Source organism: Mobula hypostoma, chromosome 7, assembly GCF_963921235.1.
Source record: "Mobula hypostoma chromosome 7, sMobHyp1.1, whole genome shotgun sequence".
Taxonomy (NCBI): Eukaryota; Metazoa; Chordata; class Chondrichthyes; order Myliobatiformes; family Myliobatidae; genus Mobula; species Mobula hypostoma.
The window spans coordinates 5,389,743-5,405,728 of NC_086103.1; the positions used below are offsets into that span (position 1 = coordinate 5,389,743).

The following is a 15,986-nucleotide window of genomic DNA, read 5'->3' on the forward strand; positions in this document are numbered from 1 at the left end:
AAAGGTTTAGTGTGGGCAAGCAAAATGGTTAGCATAAGCAACATGGGTCACCGGGCCTGCCTCTGTATTGGATGACTTGAAGACTCTAGATACTCAATTGCCTGATCAACTGGGTGTAAGAATCTACTGGCATTTGGCAAAGCTAATTAGGATCCCAGTGACCTCCTCAGTAGTTTATTATCTTGACCGACAATGTTGAAAGTAGCTGATTGGTCATTCAGTTCATTGTAAAATGAGATGCTGGAAATCTGGACCAACACACACAAGATGCTGGAGGAACGCAGCAGGTCAGGCAGCAGCTATGGAGAAGAATATACAATCAATATTTCAGTCTGAGACACTTCATCAGGACTGGAAAGGAAGGGGGATGAAGCCAGAATAAAATGTGTGGGGGGGTGGTGGAAGGGGATGGAGCATAAGCTGGTAACGAGTCAAGCGAGCAACAGAGATTACAGAGGATACCAGTGAGAGAGGGTTTCACCGAACTCCCATCAAAGAGAAGATTTAAACTTTTCAAGGTGGGCACACCTCAAAAAGACTTCACAGTGGAGCAACAAGTTATAAACACAGGTTCTGCAAATGATGGAAATCTCAAGCTCACCTACCTTTTTTTTATTCCAGCTTCATTCCCCCTTCCTTTCCAGTCCTGATAAAGAGTCTCGGCCCAAAACATCAACTGTTTATACTTTTCCATAGAGGCTGCCTGACCAGCATTTTGTATGTTTGCTCTGGATTTCCAGCATCTGCAGAATTTCTCATATTTATGATTAACTGTTTATTCCTCTCTATCGATTCATTGTGGCTTTCAGGAACTTACTGGATGCAAGTTGCTTCCGTTTTTTTGCCCGCACATAATGTCAGTGAGCACAAATGTAATTCATTAACTTTTAAACTCTAGAACTCAGTATCAGTGCGAGTCAAACCTGCTCTTGCAATGACACGTGTACCCAGTTAAAGATGCTATGGAAAAGCACATTGTCAATGGCATGACAAAGAGAAGGTACTTAGTCCCCCTCTGTTTGTTGGTTCTCTGTACAATGTTCTACACATTACTACTCCTTTGGTCTGGCCAAAACCTGCTGGTCTGCCAGCTCATCGAGTTGTCCATGGAGGAATGCTGCCGACTGGCACATTCCAAGCTGTAAGGGTATGTGCTGACGAACACACTAAAGCTTGGTGCAGCCACTGCAAAGGTCCCATGGGGAAGGATCACAGCATAGGGTTCTCCTGCTGCTGGAAAGAAGGGGGATGGGTTGGGTGAGGAAGCCCCTCAATTATTGTAGTAGTGTTTCACCTCAGGGGTGAATGGCACATGAGTGGCAATAGTCCTATTGGTTTTAAGGAATGCAACAGATATGACATAATGCATTGACTACAAATGTAAGGCATTGCATGGTTTATTGTAATTAATTATTCTTATTACAATAAAGTTTATTTTGATACTAAGAAAATGCAGATCCCTCAGCCAGGGTCATCAGTTCTTGACCCTCATTTATGAAATGATGCCTTAAACAGAACTTCATGGAGGTCTACGTGAAAAAGAAACAGTAAACAGAAGGCTGCTACTCCTTAGCGCCTGGAGTTAATGTCGATAATAATCAGATGTCTCTGTCAGCCAAACTCCCTCCAAGTCACTGTTGTCTCTTTTTGTGGTGTGAAGTAAATGGCAAATCAATAAGCAGTGATTATAGGGTCTTCATTGTCTCCTTGGTTACGGGCCTAGTACATGTGGCTTGTGTTTGCAGTTTTTATCACTGGTTGCAGACCGGTTGTTAAAGGTGATTGATAATTACTAATTTCTCATCAGCAGCTGTCACTTGTTGACACAACCCTTATCTCTGCTCTGTCACAAATCTCTCTGGTCATATTTTAGATTTACTCATGGGATATGGGCATCGTTGGCAAGATCGACATTTATTGCCCATGAAAAGATGGTGATTGCTACCTTCTTGAACCATTCAGATTTTATTACAATAGCAGGGAGACCATTCAAAGTCAAAGTAAATTTATTATCAAATTTATATGTCACCATATACCTTAAGATTCATTTTCTTGCAAGCCTTTACTGGAAAATAATGAAATATTATAGAATCTATGAAAATCCGGACATAAACAAGGACTGGCATACATCCAATGTGCAAAAGAAGATAAATCGTGCAAATAACAATAAACAAGTAAATAAATAATACTGAGAACATGAGTTGTAGAGACCCTGAGATTGAGTCGATAGGTTGTGGAGTTATCTCAGTGTTGAGTGTCAGTTTAGTGCTGAGGTGAGTGAAGTTAACCAGTTCAGGAGCCTGATGATTATAGGGTAATAACTGTTCCTGAACCTGGTTGTATGGGATCTAAGGCTCCTGTGCCCCTGTGAGAAGAGAGCGTGGCCTGGGTAATGGGGGTCCTTGATGACAGATAATGCTTTCTTGTGGCAGTGCTCCTTGTAGATATGCTCAATATGGGAAGGACTTCTCCTGTGAAGGGCTGTATCCATCAATTTTTAAGCCCATTAAGTCTATACCTAAGTCAGGAATTCCTTTTTTTATGGCATGGACCAATGCCATTAATCAAGGCGTCCATTGATACCAGGCTGGGAACTCCTGACATAGGTGAAGATAATTCCAGGCGTTGTTGGAGAGGGACTCAGGCGATTGAGATACACTGGTGAGGAAGGACCAACAATACATTTCCTAGTTAGTGTGAAGTGCAACTTGGAGGGGAACCTGCAGGCTTTTTGAGGGGGATAGCTTTTACGTCATCCTCACACCCCCATCCACCCACCTTCTCCTTCAGTTGGTCTCACTTATCACCTGCCAACTTATACTGTTTTCACTCCCCCCCCCCACCCCACCCGCCACCTTCTGATTCTGGCTTCTGCCCCCTTCTTTTCCAGTCCTGATGAATTTGCTTTTTGCAGCAGCAACAGTACAGTGCAATACCTAAAATTACTACAGTACTGTGCTATAGTCCTAAGTAAACTAGCTATATATACACGCCTAAGACTTTTCCACAGTACTGTACACTATCTCACAATTTTCTTTCTTTTTTCTTGCTCTCTTTTGGCACAACTCATTTAATTCATTTTAATGTATATTTTCTTATTGTAATTTATAGGTTTATTATTATATATTACACTGTGCTGCTGCCACACAAAAATTGAATTTCACGACATATGATATTCAATCTGATTCTGATTCTGATTTTGCTTCTATATAATGACTTATAGTTTTATAAAAACAGTATAAATCCTCATTTTATGATCCCTGCTTTTGACTTGTTTTAATTGATGGATTTTATGATTACTTTCCTTGAAGAGATTTTAAAATTGAAAATGAGAAGAGACCAGACTAGACTTTCACCATCACTGGATTAATTGATGAGCAAATTGTACATCAAGCAATTATTATTTAATGATTTGCTATTAAGTCAGTATTACTTATAACCGCTAACAAATTGCAAGTAAGTTAGAAAAAAATTATTTTGGATTTGAAATATTTAATTCAGTTGACAGTGATTGTTCTTGACTGAGGTCAAGGCCTGCTGGACACACACTGCAGGCCATGCAGCATCCACAGAGACGAAAGCAGAGTTAACACTTCAGGTTCATGAACTCATGTCAGAACCATTTGCTGCAGAAGGACCACTGACCTGAAACACTGCCTCTCACTCTCACCAGTTCCAGCACTTTATATGCCTTAACTTAGTATTACTTACAAACTAAGGTCACTTTGCGGTCGCTGAAGAGCTCGGTGTAGTCACTGTTGTAGCAGTGGAGAAACAACATCCAATTTATTCACTCACAAATAATAATGCATTGTGAGTGATATTGATTGTTAGCTTTCAGATCTTCTAATTTAAATTTCCAATATCTGTAGTGTTATTTATTTAGAGGCACAGCACAGAATAGGTCCTTCAGCCCTTTGAGCCACTGCCCAGCAATCCTCGACAACCAGAACAGCCCAATTATTGATCCAGTGACAGAAGAGATATGTACTCATTCCCAACATGAACTGGCACTTCATACTGAGGGTATTCAGGGTTTCAGGAGCAGATAGTCTATGAGAAGTTAGGTGCAGGCACAAGGCTGCAGATGCTGAGATCTGGAGCAATGCCTGAAAAGCTGGAAGAACTCCATGGATCATGCAGTATCTGTGGTTGGAGATGAACAAAACCCTCCATCTCGACTGGAAGGAGAAAGGGGAGGTGGTTTAAAAAGGTGAAGGGAAGACTTGGACCAAGAGCTGGCATGTGATATGTTGAAGTGACAAAGGACTGAAGATGATGGAATCTGATATTAAAGGAAGATGGAGCATGAGAAAAAAACAGATTTCATGACATACGTGAGTGGTGATTAAAAACTTGATTCTGATGTGGGTCTGTACTGTGGATTGAGAGTGCGATGGGGTCAGGGAGAGGAGAATTATGTTTGGAAAAAGGGGAAGGGAAAGAGGAGGGTGCGGGAAGCACCAGAGAGACATTCTGTGATGATCAATAAACTAATTGTTTGGAATCTAATCACCTTGCCTGGTTTCTCAGGGCTGGGTGTTCCTGCATCCATGCCACCCACAGCCCCCGGCACTCCTTCCCTCCCACCTGTCTCACACCCCTCCCACAGCGCTCCGCACTCGCCATGCCCAACACTCTTTGCTCCTGGCAGATCTACAAACTTGCTCTCTGCTTCACATTGACAACTACAGTACTGTGTAAAAGTCTTAGGTTTGCTAGGGATATATATGTGCCCAAGACTTTTGTACAGTACTGTATTTATATTCATTATGTTTTATTTTATTACAGGTTTCCCCCGCCATCCGGAGGTAGAGCATTCCTATGAAACAGTTCATAAGCTGGAATGTCGTAAAGCGAAGAAGCGATTACCATTTATTTATATGGGAAAATTTTGTGAGCATTCGCAGACCCAAAAAATAACCTACCAAATCATGCCAAATAACACAGAAAACCTAAAATAACAGTAACATATAGTAAAAGCAGGAATGATATGATAAATACACAGCTTATATAAAGTAGAAATACTTTTCCACAATTATTGCCTGAACAACTGTTCTCCGTAGCGAAAATCCCACGCGAGCGCCGTCGGCAAAAACACGGCGCAAGCTCTCTCCAGTAATCTTTAAGCTGTGAAGCTGCCAAATCATACCAAATAACACGTAAAAATACACAGCCGATATAAAGTAGAAATAATGTATGTACAGTGTAGTATCACTTACCGGAATTGGGACAGTGCGGAGCACACTGATGGAGGTGTGTCTTCAGAGTTTGGGTGGTGCAGTGGCTCCCACCCTCCAGGCAGCGAACCAATACTGATCCGCGAAGCATGCAGCGGTAGCTGGGAGGCACACAGCACATCTTTAAGAAAAAATTGAAATAAACATGCTAATTAATTAGGTGCCGCCCGGAACGTAAATGTCAGCCCAGATCAGTGCCGATTGCCGATTGCATCGCTTCTGATCTGGACCGACAAATATGTGTCGGCAGCATCTAATTAATTGGCATGTTTATTTCGGCTTTTTTCTTAAAGATGTGCTGTGTGTCTCCCAGCTACTGCTGCATTCTCCGCGAATCGGTATCTGTCCGTGGCCTGGGGGTTGGGGTGGTGGGACACTGGGGTGTCATCTCGTCGTCTGTTTCCATTAGAGCAGGCAGCTCATCTTCTCCTATCTCTGTCGGCCTTGATGTTGAAGGTCGAGGTTCGTCGTCTGCTGTGGCTGATGTGGAAGGCTTGCTTGACTGCTGAGCCTCGCACATTTTTCTATCATACAGTTTTTTTAAGCACTCAAACCATCCTGCAAATATGCCCTAAAGCTACGTACCCTTTCAAAATTAAAGTCGTACTTTGTCATTACTCACTCGGTTTCGATTGTTACCCTTTCCTCTTCCAATTGCATCAGCTCTTCATCTATCAGTTCTTGGTCATGGGATGCCAAAACCTCTTCAACATCATCTTCATCAACTTCCACAAGCCAAACGCACTTAGTTCTTACTTCGTTCACCACAATCAAAAAGCTTAATTATGTCTAGTTTTACGCTAAGTTTAACACCCTTACGAGCTCTTTCAGGCTTTTCCGATACCATAGAACTCACCTTGCTAACGGCTGCTCAGAGGTACATGTTTAAGCAATGCTGGCGAGATTGCAGTTCCGAATCCGGGGGAGTGCGGCTGCTCGGGGTGCGCGCTGCCTTTTATCACACACTGCCTTTTATCGCGCGCTGCCTTTTTCGTAACAGTGAATACACCTTCTGTTAGCGAAAACAGGGTACTAATGTAGGTCTTTCGTAACAGTGAGGTTTTGTAAAGCAAACGTTCAAAATGCGGGGGACACCCGTATTGTGTTCTTTAACTTAATGTGTTTTGATATGCTGCACAGATCTGGAACAACAACTATTTTGTTCCTCCTTTCACTTGTGTAATTGAATAGTGAATCTGAATCTGAAATCTGTGATCCCTACCACCAAGTAAGAGTTGTCCTTATAGATTGGATAACGCAATTAAAGGTTTTTATTTTCCAATGCTGGATAGGTGTTTAAGGTAGAAAAGCAATCGCCAGGGGATACAGCTAAAGCAGAACTCAGTAGATTGCTTCTCGGTGCAGGGTCAGTCCGTGAACGGATTTCGTATACAATCCTTTTCCTCTCACTTTTCCAGCCTGAAGTGCCAAGGCTCATCCATTAATAATGGATGTGTGGGCAGAGAGCCAGGAGGTGTCTGGCATGAGTTTAACTTCATGTCACCATCAAGCCAGTGCCATTATGTAAGAACATTGCTGAGCACTCCTTCTTTTCTGAGCTCTCTGTTTCTTTTATCACCATTTACCATTCCTATCTGTATGATAGTTCTCGTGCTCCCATTGACAGATGTCAGTCTGCAATTTACTCGCCGATCTGAGCGTGTATTTTTCTGAGAATTGCAATGAATTACTAATCTAGGAAATGCTTCATCGGGACCCTGACATCAGTGTTCAAAGGTCATCTCATCATTGGGAGATAAAATTGCTGATTGCATACAAAAGATGTGGATCCGGTTATCATTTCGACATTTACCTTGTGTCAGAGCAATAGAATCAGAATGAGAAACAGGATCAGGTCTATTTTCACTGGCATTTGTCATGAAATGTGTTGCTTTGTGGCAGTAGTACATTACAATACATAAAATTTATTCTTATAGATAAGTACGTGCAGTACTGTGCAAAAGTCTTAGGCACATGCATATAGCTAGGGTGCCTAAGACTTTTGCACAGTACTGTAGTAATTTTATGCATTGCATTGTACTGCTGCTGCAAAAAAAAACAATTATCACAACAACAGGAATTCTGCAGATGCTGGAAATTCAAGCAACACACATCAAAGTTGCTGGTGAACGCAGCAGGCCAGGCAGCATCTCTAGGAAGAGGTACAGTCGACGTTTCAGGCCGAGACCCTTCGTCAGGACTAACTGAAGGAAGAGTGAGTAAGGGATTTGAAAGTTGGAGGGGGAGGGGGAGATCCAAAATGATAGGAGAAGACAGGAGGGGGAGGGATGGAGCCAAGAGCTGGACAGGTGATTGGCAAAGGGGATACGAGAGGATCATGGGACAGGAGGTCCGGGGAGAAAGACATGGGAGGGGGGAGCCCAGAGGATGGGCAAGGGGTATAGTCAGAGGGACAGAGGGAGAAAAAGGAGAGTGAGAGAAAGAATGTGTGTATAAAAATAAATAACGGATGGGGTACGAGGGGGAGGTGGGGCATTAGCGGAAGTTAGAGAAGTCAATGTTCATGCCATCAGGTTGGAGGCTACCCAGACGGAATATAAGGTGTTGTTCCTCCAACCTGAGTGTAGCATGTGGGTATATATTGTGGACTGAGAGTGAGAAGAGGAATCATGGTTAGGAAAATGGGAAGCGAGAGGGAAGTGAGCAGAAAGCACCAGAGAAACATTATGTAATGATCAATAGTTTGGAATCAAATAACCTTCATTTCATGTGCCTGCACCCAGCCACCCCCACACCAGCACTCCTTCTCTGCCACCTGTCCCACACCTCTCCTGCAGGGCCCCACCCTCGCCATTCCCAATATCCTTTGCTCCCATCAGATTTAAAACTCACTCTCCGCTCTATCTTGACAAATATAGTACTGTGCAAAAGTCCTAGGCACCCTAGTTGTGTATCTGTGCCTAAGACTTTTGCCTTTTACATATTTGTAGGTCGTGAAATTTGTAGCTTTGTGGCAGCAGTACATTGAAATACATATATATTATTTTAAATTTCTAATAAATAGATACATAGATAATAACTTTTTAATAGAGCACTTTTCATACAGACAATGTTATTCAAAGTGCTTTGCAATGGGATAAAGTGCAAACATGAAAATAAAAAGATGTTTGTTGAAAGCAAGGTTAAATAAGTAGGTTTTGAGCTGGTGTTTAGAAGTGTCAACTGAGTCTGCATCTCTCATCGCTTTAGCTACTGAGTTCCACAGTTCAGGAGCGTAGTTCAGAAAGGCTGACCTGCCAATTATTTTTTGGAGAGAGATTGTTTAAATTTAAGAGACTGGCGGACAAGACTTGAGAGCTTGAGCAGGGTTATAAAACAAAAGCGATTTTGTGATGCACTCCGGTCTCAGAACATTGGGTGCTTTAAAAACAAGAAAATTAAATGATACAGAAAGCCAATGCAGAGTAGTTAGGACTGGAGTGATACACTCTCTCATCCTGGTTTTAATTGAAAGCCTAGATAGGTCATAGTCATAGTCATAGTTTATTGATCCTGGGGGAAATTGGTTTTCGTTACAGTTGCACCATAAATAATAAATAGTAATAGAAATAGTAATAATAATATTACTATTAGTAAATAGTAAATAGTATTAGTCATAGAAATAATAAATAGTAATAGAATAGTAATAGAAAATAGTAATAAATAGTTAAATAGTAATATGTAAATTATGCCAGTAAATTATGAAATAAGTCCAGGACCAGCCTATCGGCTCAGGGTGTAGGATAGATGGATAGATAGATAAAGTAAATAAATAATGTATAAGAGCAGTAATGAGGTAATGTCCGTGTGTTCATGGACCATTCAGAAATATATTAGTAGAGAGGAATAAGCTGTTGCTAAAACATCGGGTGGACTTCTTCAGGCCCCTATACCTCCTCCATGATGGTAGTCATGGGAAGCATACAGGTCCCAGATGGTGAGAGTCCTTAATGACGGATGCCAAGTTCCTGCCGCACCGCCTTTTGAAGATTTAGTTGTGAGGGAGGGTTATGCCTGTTATGGAGCAAGCTGAGCCTTACAAACATTTGGCGGTCGGCATGGTAATGGAATGGTGAGTGCAATGTTATTACAATGCCAATAACCTGGGTTCAATTTCTGCCGCTGTCTGTAAGAAGCTTGCACATTCTCCCCATGATCGGGTGGGTTTCCTCCGGGTGCTCTGATTTCCTCCCACAACCCAAACAAATACAGCTTAGTAGGTTAATTGGTCATATGCTATAACTGGGTGGCACGGCCTCGTTGGGCCGGATGGGCCTGCTATCCTGCAGTATCTCTAAATGAAATAGATAACCTTCTATAACCTTTTCCATCCTGTCCATTGAAGCCTCCAGACTCGGCAGTGACGCAACTGTTCAGAAAGCTCTCCACCATAAGTCTACTGATATTTGCAAGAGTCTTCAAGACCAGAAACTATTGCTGAAGATTCAGAAACAGTTATTACCCTCAGCCATCAGGACTCCTGAGTCAGTGGGACAACTTCACGCAACTTCACTTGCCCCATCACTGAACTATTCCCACAGCCTGTGGACTCACTATCAAGGGTTCTTCACCCCATGTTCTTGATTTCTATTATTTATTTATTTACTTATTTTTTTTATTATTATTATTATTATTATTTTCTTTTGCATCTGCACAGGTTGTTGCCTTTTAAACATTGGCTGTTCATCCATTTTGTTGGGTGTGGTCTTTTATTAATTCTATTATGTTTTTGGGGATTTACTCTGAATGCCCACCAGAAAATAATGTCAGGGTTGTATATGGTGACATATATGTACTTTGATAATACATTTACTTTGAACTTTGAGGGCTCTTAATGGTGGATTCAGCAGTGATGGTTGAGGCAGATCCATTAGGGACATTTAAAAGACTCTTAGGTACATGGATAAAAGAAAAGTAGTGCACTTTGTGGCTGAAAGGGATAGATTGACTGTGGAGTATGTTAAAATATTATCACAACATTGTGGGCCGAAGGGCCTGTACTGTGCTTTTCCACGTTCTGTATTCTGTGCTGCATGACTCTATGACTGTATATTAAAGTAATGCTCTTATTTCCCTTTATATATGCCGATGTAGATCTTCGACCACTGCCTGACGTGGCTATGACGGGGAACTGCACAAGGGATTGCACAGAGTTTGGCCATTCAGATACCTGTTGGATGCCAGGTCAACCATCCCCCAACAGGAAGCAGAAAAATGTTCCCAAACTGTCCACTTTTGTGCCTTATGAAGAACGGGGGAGCCAGGATCGTCTGACCAATGGGAGCCCTCGGATCCCTGAGGACCGTAATGCCAAGATGGCCAACATCCGCTTCATACCGACGCATAGTGCCTTCCCCGGTTCAAACCACGAGCCCAGCAAGGATTCGACTCTGGAAGAAATTCCACTCACCCAACCCCCTGACTACCAACAGGCCCCCGGGCCTGCCCCCCAGAATTCCAAGCGTGAGATTTATCTCTAGGGAGCAATGGAGCCAGCTCTGTGCCTGTTTGAAGCCGTTTCAGCTAAGTGGAAGTGCAAGAGTTAAAGAGGTAGATGAGCGCAGGGGGAAACATTCGGAGAAGCAAAGAAACAAAGGCTTTATTGTCTGCACTACAATTCGAAGGAAAATTAAATTTTTCAAAGAATGGATGGGATTGAAATGGTGTGTTGTCCAGGGATTTCCATAACGTTGGCACAGCCTTGACCCCCACCCAGCACCAACAACAGAGACAAAATGCAGGCAGAACAGTGGTCAAAACTCAAGCATGGTGCTGTTTACCCCAATCGTTTCCATTGCTGCCAAACTTCTTAACTGCATGCAGTCAGATCATTTATTTTTAATTATGGGTTTGTGCGTGTGTGTGTGTGTGTGTGTGTGTGTGTGTGTGTGAGAGAGAGTGTGTGTGTGTGTGTGTGCGCGCGTGCGTACACATGAGGTCACTCACGCACGTGCTCGTGTGTAAAAGCCTGCATGATTGTGTGTATATTCATGTGTGATCAGTACATGTATGAGACTGTGTTTGTGAGAGAGTGTGTGCATGATTGAGTGTGTGCTTGGTACTGTATGAGTGTGCTTGTGTGTTCACGTATGTGTGTGCATACACAGTTGTGTGTGTGTGTGTGTGTGTAAGCGTGAGTATTTGATACACGGGCAGAAGTGCTCATGTGCTTGCGTGTGTGCCTATATGACTGTGCTTGTGTATGTGTGTTTGCTACACGTATGGAGTGTGTGTGTGTGTGTGTTTCAGTGGTATGCATCGCCCTATGTGAGTGGGGAGCCTGTGTGTTTGTGTGCGTGTATATTGATAGGACGTGAGGGGGCCGAAGACATAAACCAGATGACATACATGGACACGTGGACACACATGTAGTTTTAAATGTGGCATCTCAGTGCATGGAAAACTTATCTGACATAATGCTGGCCCTTGCTATGGTGACCAATCGATGCAGTGGTACAGGAGGGTTGCTGTACATTTGTGGAAAAATGACTTTCAGTTAAAATATGAATTGCATCTCAGACAGTTCCAGGTTGGAGAGCTAAAATCAGCTCCATCATTCCTGCTTCTCAGCTGATTTCAACAAACCCATCTTAAGCTATAAAGATTTGTTTCCTCGTGTAAACAGTTTTAAAGGTACTGATGGAAAAGCCATCTTGAAACTGTAACAACTGTGAGAAACTTTTAGTGAGCCATGCTGGTGAATGAGCATTGAAAATAGCACCAGTAAATCCTGACCTTTATCTGTTCCACCGTTCACAGTGTTCTCACATAATTTGTTTTGTTTTGGGAAGTGGAACTGTTTCACTTTTGGTATCTTGTATGGAGGTTGTGGTTTCTATCACTACATCGCTTAGGATCAGACCTTTGAAAAGTGGACATGTACATCACCTTGTCGTGTCAGAGGTCCCCTGGGATGAAAGTGACTGCAAGTAATGTTGGCTCCTGTGGAAGATGAGCACAAGGGGACAACGGAGATACTTCACCCCTTTCTGAGCTCAGAACTCAGGATCTGAGGCCAAAACCAGAGCCTCACTGGAAATGGCAGCTTTTCACAGGAGATCCTGACATATTGTAAAGCATTACACATACAAAAGTTCCTACCCTAATTGATTTGAAGTGTGTGCTTATGCATCTTTCAGTGTCAGTGTCCCTGTGACTAGATATGTGCTCTGTGAATGGATATGGTTGTGTGTATTTGAATGTGCCTGTCACTTTGGTTGTGTGTGGTTGTAAGCGAATCTATGCCTTGCTGGGTGTATGCATCTGCGGGTGCTCATGTGAGTCTCTGTAGTCCTTTTTGAGTGGTTGTGTGCAGTTGTCTGCATGGGTGGGTGTGTGGGTGTGTTAGTAGATGGGTGCCTGTATCTGTAGGGGAAATGTGGTTGTGTGTGTGTGTGTGTGTGTGTGAGGGAGAGTTTGTGTGTGTATGTGTGTTTGTGTCTCTAGACATGTGTATCTGTGAATTCCCTTCTCACAATGAGGTGAGGAGGCATTAACCTCTTGAGGGAATAGTAGAGTGTGCAGATGTTTGGCTTTTGCTAGGTGTCACATGACCATGGATGCAGTAATGGTTCCCAAGCCCAGATGGACAAGTAGAGTTACATTACTCTAGATGTTTCTATTAGGGCATTGAACACGGTGCCTCCTTAAATCAAAACAAATAATAGATTCTTCTGATCCGAAGGCTGGGTGACCTCCCACCAATGCATTGGTTATGTGATTGGGCAGCTGACTTTGGTGCAGTGATGACACACCAGGGTCTACTCGTTGGATGGTAGTGAACACTTTTACTCATCCAGCCAGCCAACGCAAAACCCCATCAAAATTCATCAAGCCTACTTGATTACCCACTTGGAGCTGGACACCTTATGGCATTTTGAACTCATTTTATAACCATTTATGGAACAGAGCTTTGCAGCCTACTATTTTCATTTAGCTTTTTGGTTCAATGGCCCACTGATCCTCCTCTAATTATTGTTTCTACTGCTGTCATTGTCTGCAGTTATATCGCACTTTCTAGTTGTACCCACTTCACGACTTGTGAAACTCGATTCAGATAGACAGCGGTGTATATATAAAAAATGTTATGTTAGCATGATTAATGCTCAGTTTTCATGATAAAAAATTTGCATTTTTTTTGTGTGTGTATGTGTGCGTGTGTTGGCATTTGTTCTCGTTCCATTATCTGTGGCAGAATCCTGATGATTTGATGAACAGGTTGGGTCTAGGATTACCCCCCTCCTGGGTTTGTGACCGAAGTGAAGCAGGTTTTATCTTTGTGCCTTGATAAATGAAAAGCGGGGAGATGTGAGTCAGAATATACAGGCAGAGGGGGTGATGGGGGGGGGCGCAATTTGACTCATCCAAGTTTTCTTACTGTGTCCTGCAATGCATTCACACATGTATGGTTCATTGGTCAGGACCAAGGGTCTACGCTGAGGAAAAATGTTGGTGTATTAAAGTTAATGGATGCCTTGGCATTGTATGATAGACCTTGAATCCATCCAATTTACACTGGAATGTCTCAAAAAGGATCTCTCTTTTTTTCTCAGATCAAGTAATTTGCTTGATGCTCTTGGCATAACAGGATTAAGAGAGCCTATGGATGTGGCATTGAAGGCAGGAGGATTAGTGGTCATACTTCCAGGGCTCTGCACCTCCAGTTCTCAGGAATTAGTGGAGGTGTTACCCTAGGAAAGGTCTCCTTGATGCCTGTCTGCTTTGGGCTTCTCAGCTCCCCACATTCACGGGGTTGACCTGTAGTCAAGGATCAAGCTGGAGTAACAATTGGAAGAATCTTGGATAAATCTCACCATCGTCCTTCAATCTGAAATCAATGCTGAAAAATTTAGGAAGATTGAACATTGAGGAGACTTGAGGTGAAATGCTAAAGGTGCCTTTTAGTATGATTAAGATACAGTTTAACTGATGAAGAAGTATTTTGGAATCAGACAAATTACAGGTACAATCAAAAAGATAAAGACACCCCAACCATGAACATACAGGTACCAAAAAAAAATCCCCAAAATGTGTTGAGGTGGCAGAACAACTTTGTGGTATCTGAACAGGCCACTTCTCACGCATTTATAGGCAGAAGTAGTTGATGCATTTTTTTTTTGTTTGTGTTTCATCCTAAGGAAACAGATACAGCGGTAGACTATGTATGTATTTTATAAAAGTATTGTGTCGCGATGTAGCTTGCCCTGTGATACCCTGGACCAGAACTACAGTGGCACACGCATCTGTAGGAGGACCAGTACTTTCAGTGAGTCTATAGTATAGATCCTGTTAGCACCCTGATAAGAGTCCCCACAACACTGGGGAACGGGTGGAGAGCGGAAACCCAGAGTCCATGAGATTTGTCTAGGAACAAGCAGCTGATTGCTGTTTAGATGATTTGAACTTCAATGTTGGTTCTATTTATATAATTAATTTAATTGCTTGTATGCCATGTTTTTTGTACAGTTTTATGTACATGTAAATGTCGCTTTTATATAAAAACAATCAGCAAATGGAAGTATGTTACTATTTTTAGATGGATTAAATGTATAATCTGGACCATATTGTTAAGGGTGTTTGGAAACACGTAATGCTTCACTAGTTAATCCACTGGCTTCCTCTGTTACTTATTGAGATTTGCGTGGGCAGTGAGCACCTCCTCTTGGTTTATATCTTTTTTTTTCTCCTATGTTAAGCATGTAAACAAATTCTTGGCCCTCATTTGCTGAGCCATCAACAGAGAGAAAACACAATCATTGTAATTATTCCTTCCTTGAAGCTTTACAATAAAATGGAAAAATGATAAATCTGTTGTCTTTGAGACTCTCTCTCCATTCAGGAGGTTTCTGGGATTTCTGAGGAGTTGGATTCTGCTAGGGAAGGGTAGCCATATGTTATCGAATAGGGTCATAGACCAGCAGAGCAAGGAAACAGGACATTCTGCTCAAACGGTCCTAAACTATCCCATTCGCACGCATTTATACTCCTAACCTTTCCTCCTGTCCATTAACCTGTCCAAGTGTCTTTTAAATGTTATACACAAAACATTGGAGCAGCTGGACATTTACAGTACAAAGTTGCCTACACCAATGCTAATGGTCACATTGGGTTTGATTTTATATCAGTGGGTAATGGTGAAATATAAGCTGATTAAGTTTTCATATTGTTTGTGTGCATGCTGATTTACTGCACTCCCGCTCTGTGTGTCTGTCTGAGGACTGGACACACACACACACACACACACACACACACACACACACACACACACTCACACACACACACACACACACACACACACACTCACACTCACACACACACGCACACGCAAACACATTTCTGCCTCTGTAGACCATCTACTTCAAGATTCGACATGTTGTGCATTCAGAGATACCCTTCTGCACAACAATGTGTAATGTGTGCTTATAAGACCATAAGATATAGGAGCAAGGAGCAAAATTAGGCCATTTGGCCCATCAAGTCTGCACCACCATTTCATTATAGTTGATCTATTTTCCCTCTCAGCCCCAATCTCCTGCCTTCTCTCTGTATCACTTCATATCCTGATTAATCAAGGATCTATCAACTTCTGCTTTAAATATGCCCAATGACTTGGCCTCCACAGCTGCCTGTGGCAACTAGTTCAACAGATTCACCACCCTCTGGATAAAGAAATTCCTCCTTATCTATTTTCTAAAAGGACACCTCCCCCTCTATTCTGAGGTGGTGTCCTCCGGTCTTAAGAGATAT

General features: G+C 42.4%; 1 protein-coding gene across 2 annotated transcripts in view; it reads left to right on the forward strand.

Moving 5' to 3' along the window:
• The window catches only part of LOC134349117 (protocadherin-1-like), a 524,282-nt gene extending 509,247 nt beyond the window's left edge, over positions 1-15,035 (forward strand). For both annotated transcript variants that reach the window (XM_063053002.1, XM_063053001.1), the window contains exon 4: positions 10,335-15,035. In XM_063053002.1, coding sequence (XP_062909072.1) covers positions 10,335-10,720 — 386 coding nt within the window. In that variant the 3' untranslated portion in view covers positions 10,721-15,035. The remainder of the gene's footprint in view (positions 1-10,334) is intronic.
• Positions 15,036-15,986: the final 951 nt, after the last annotated feature.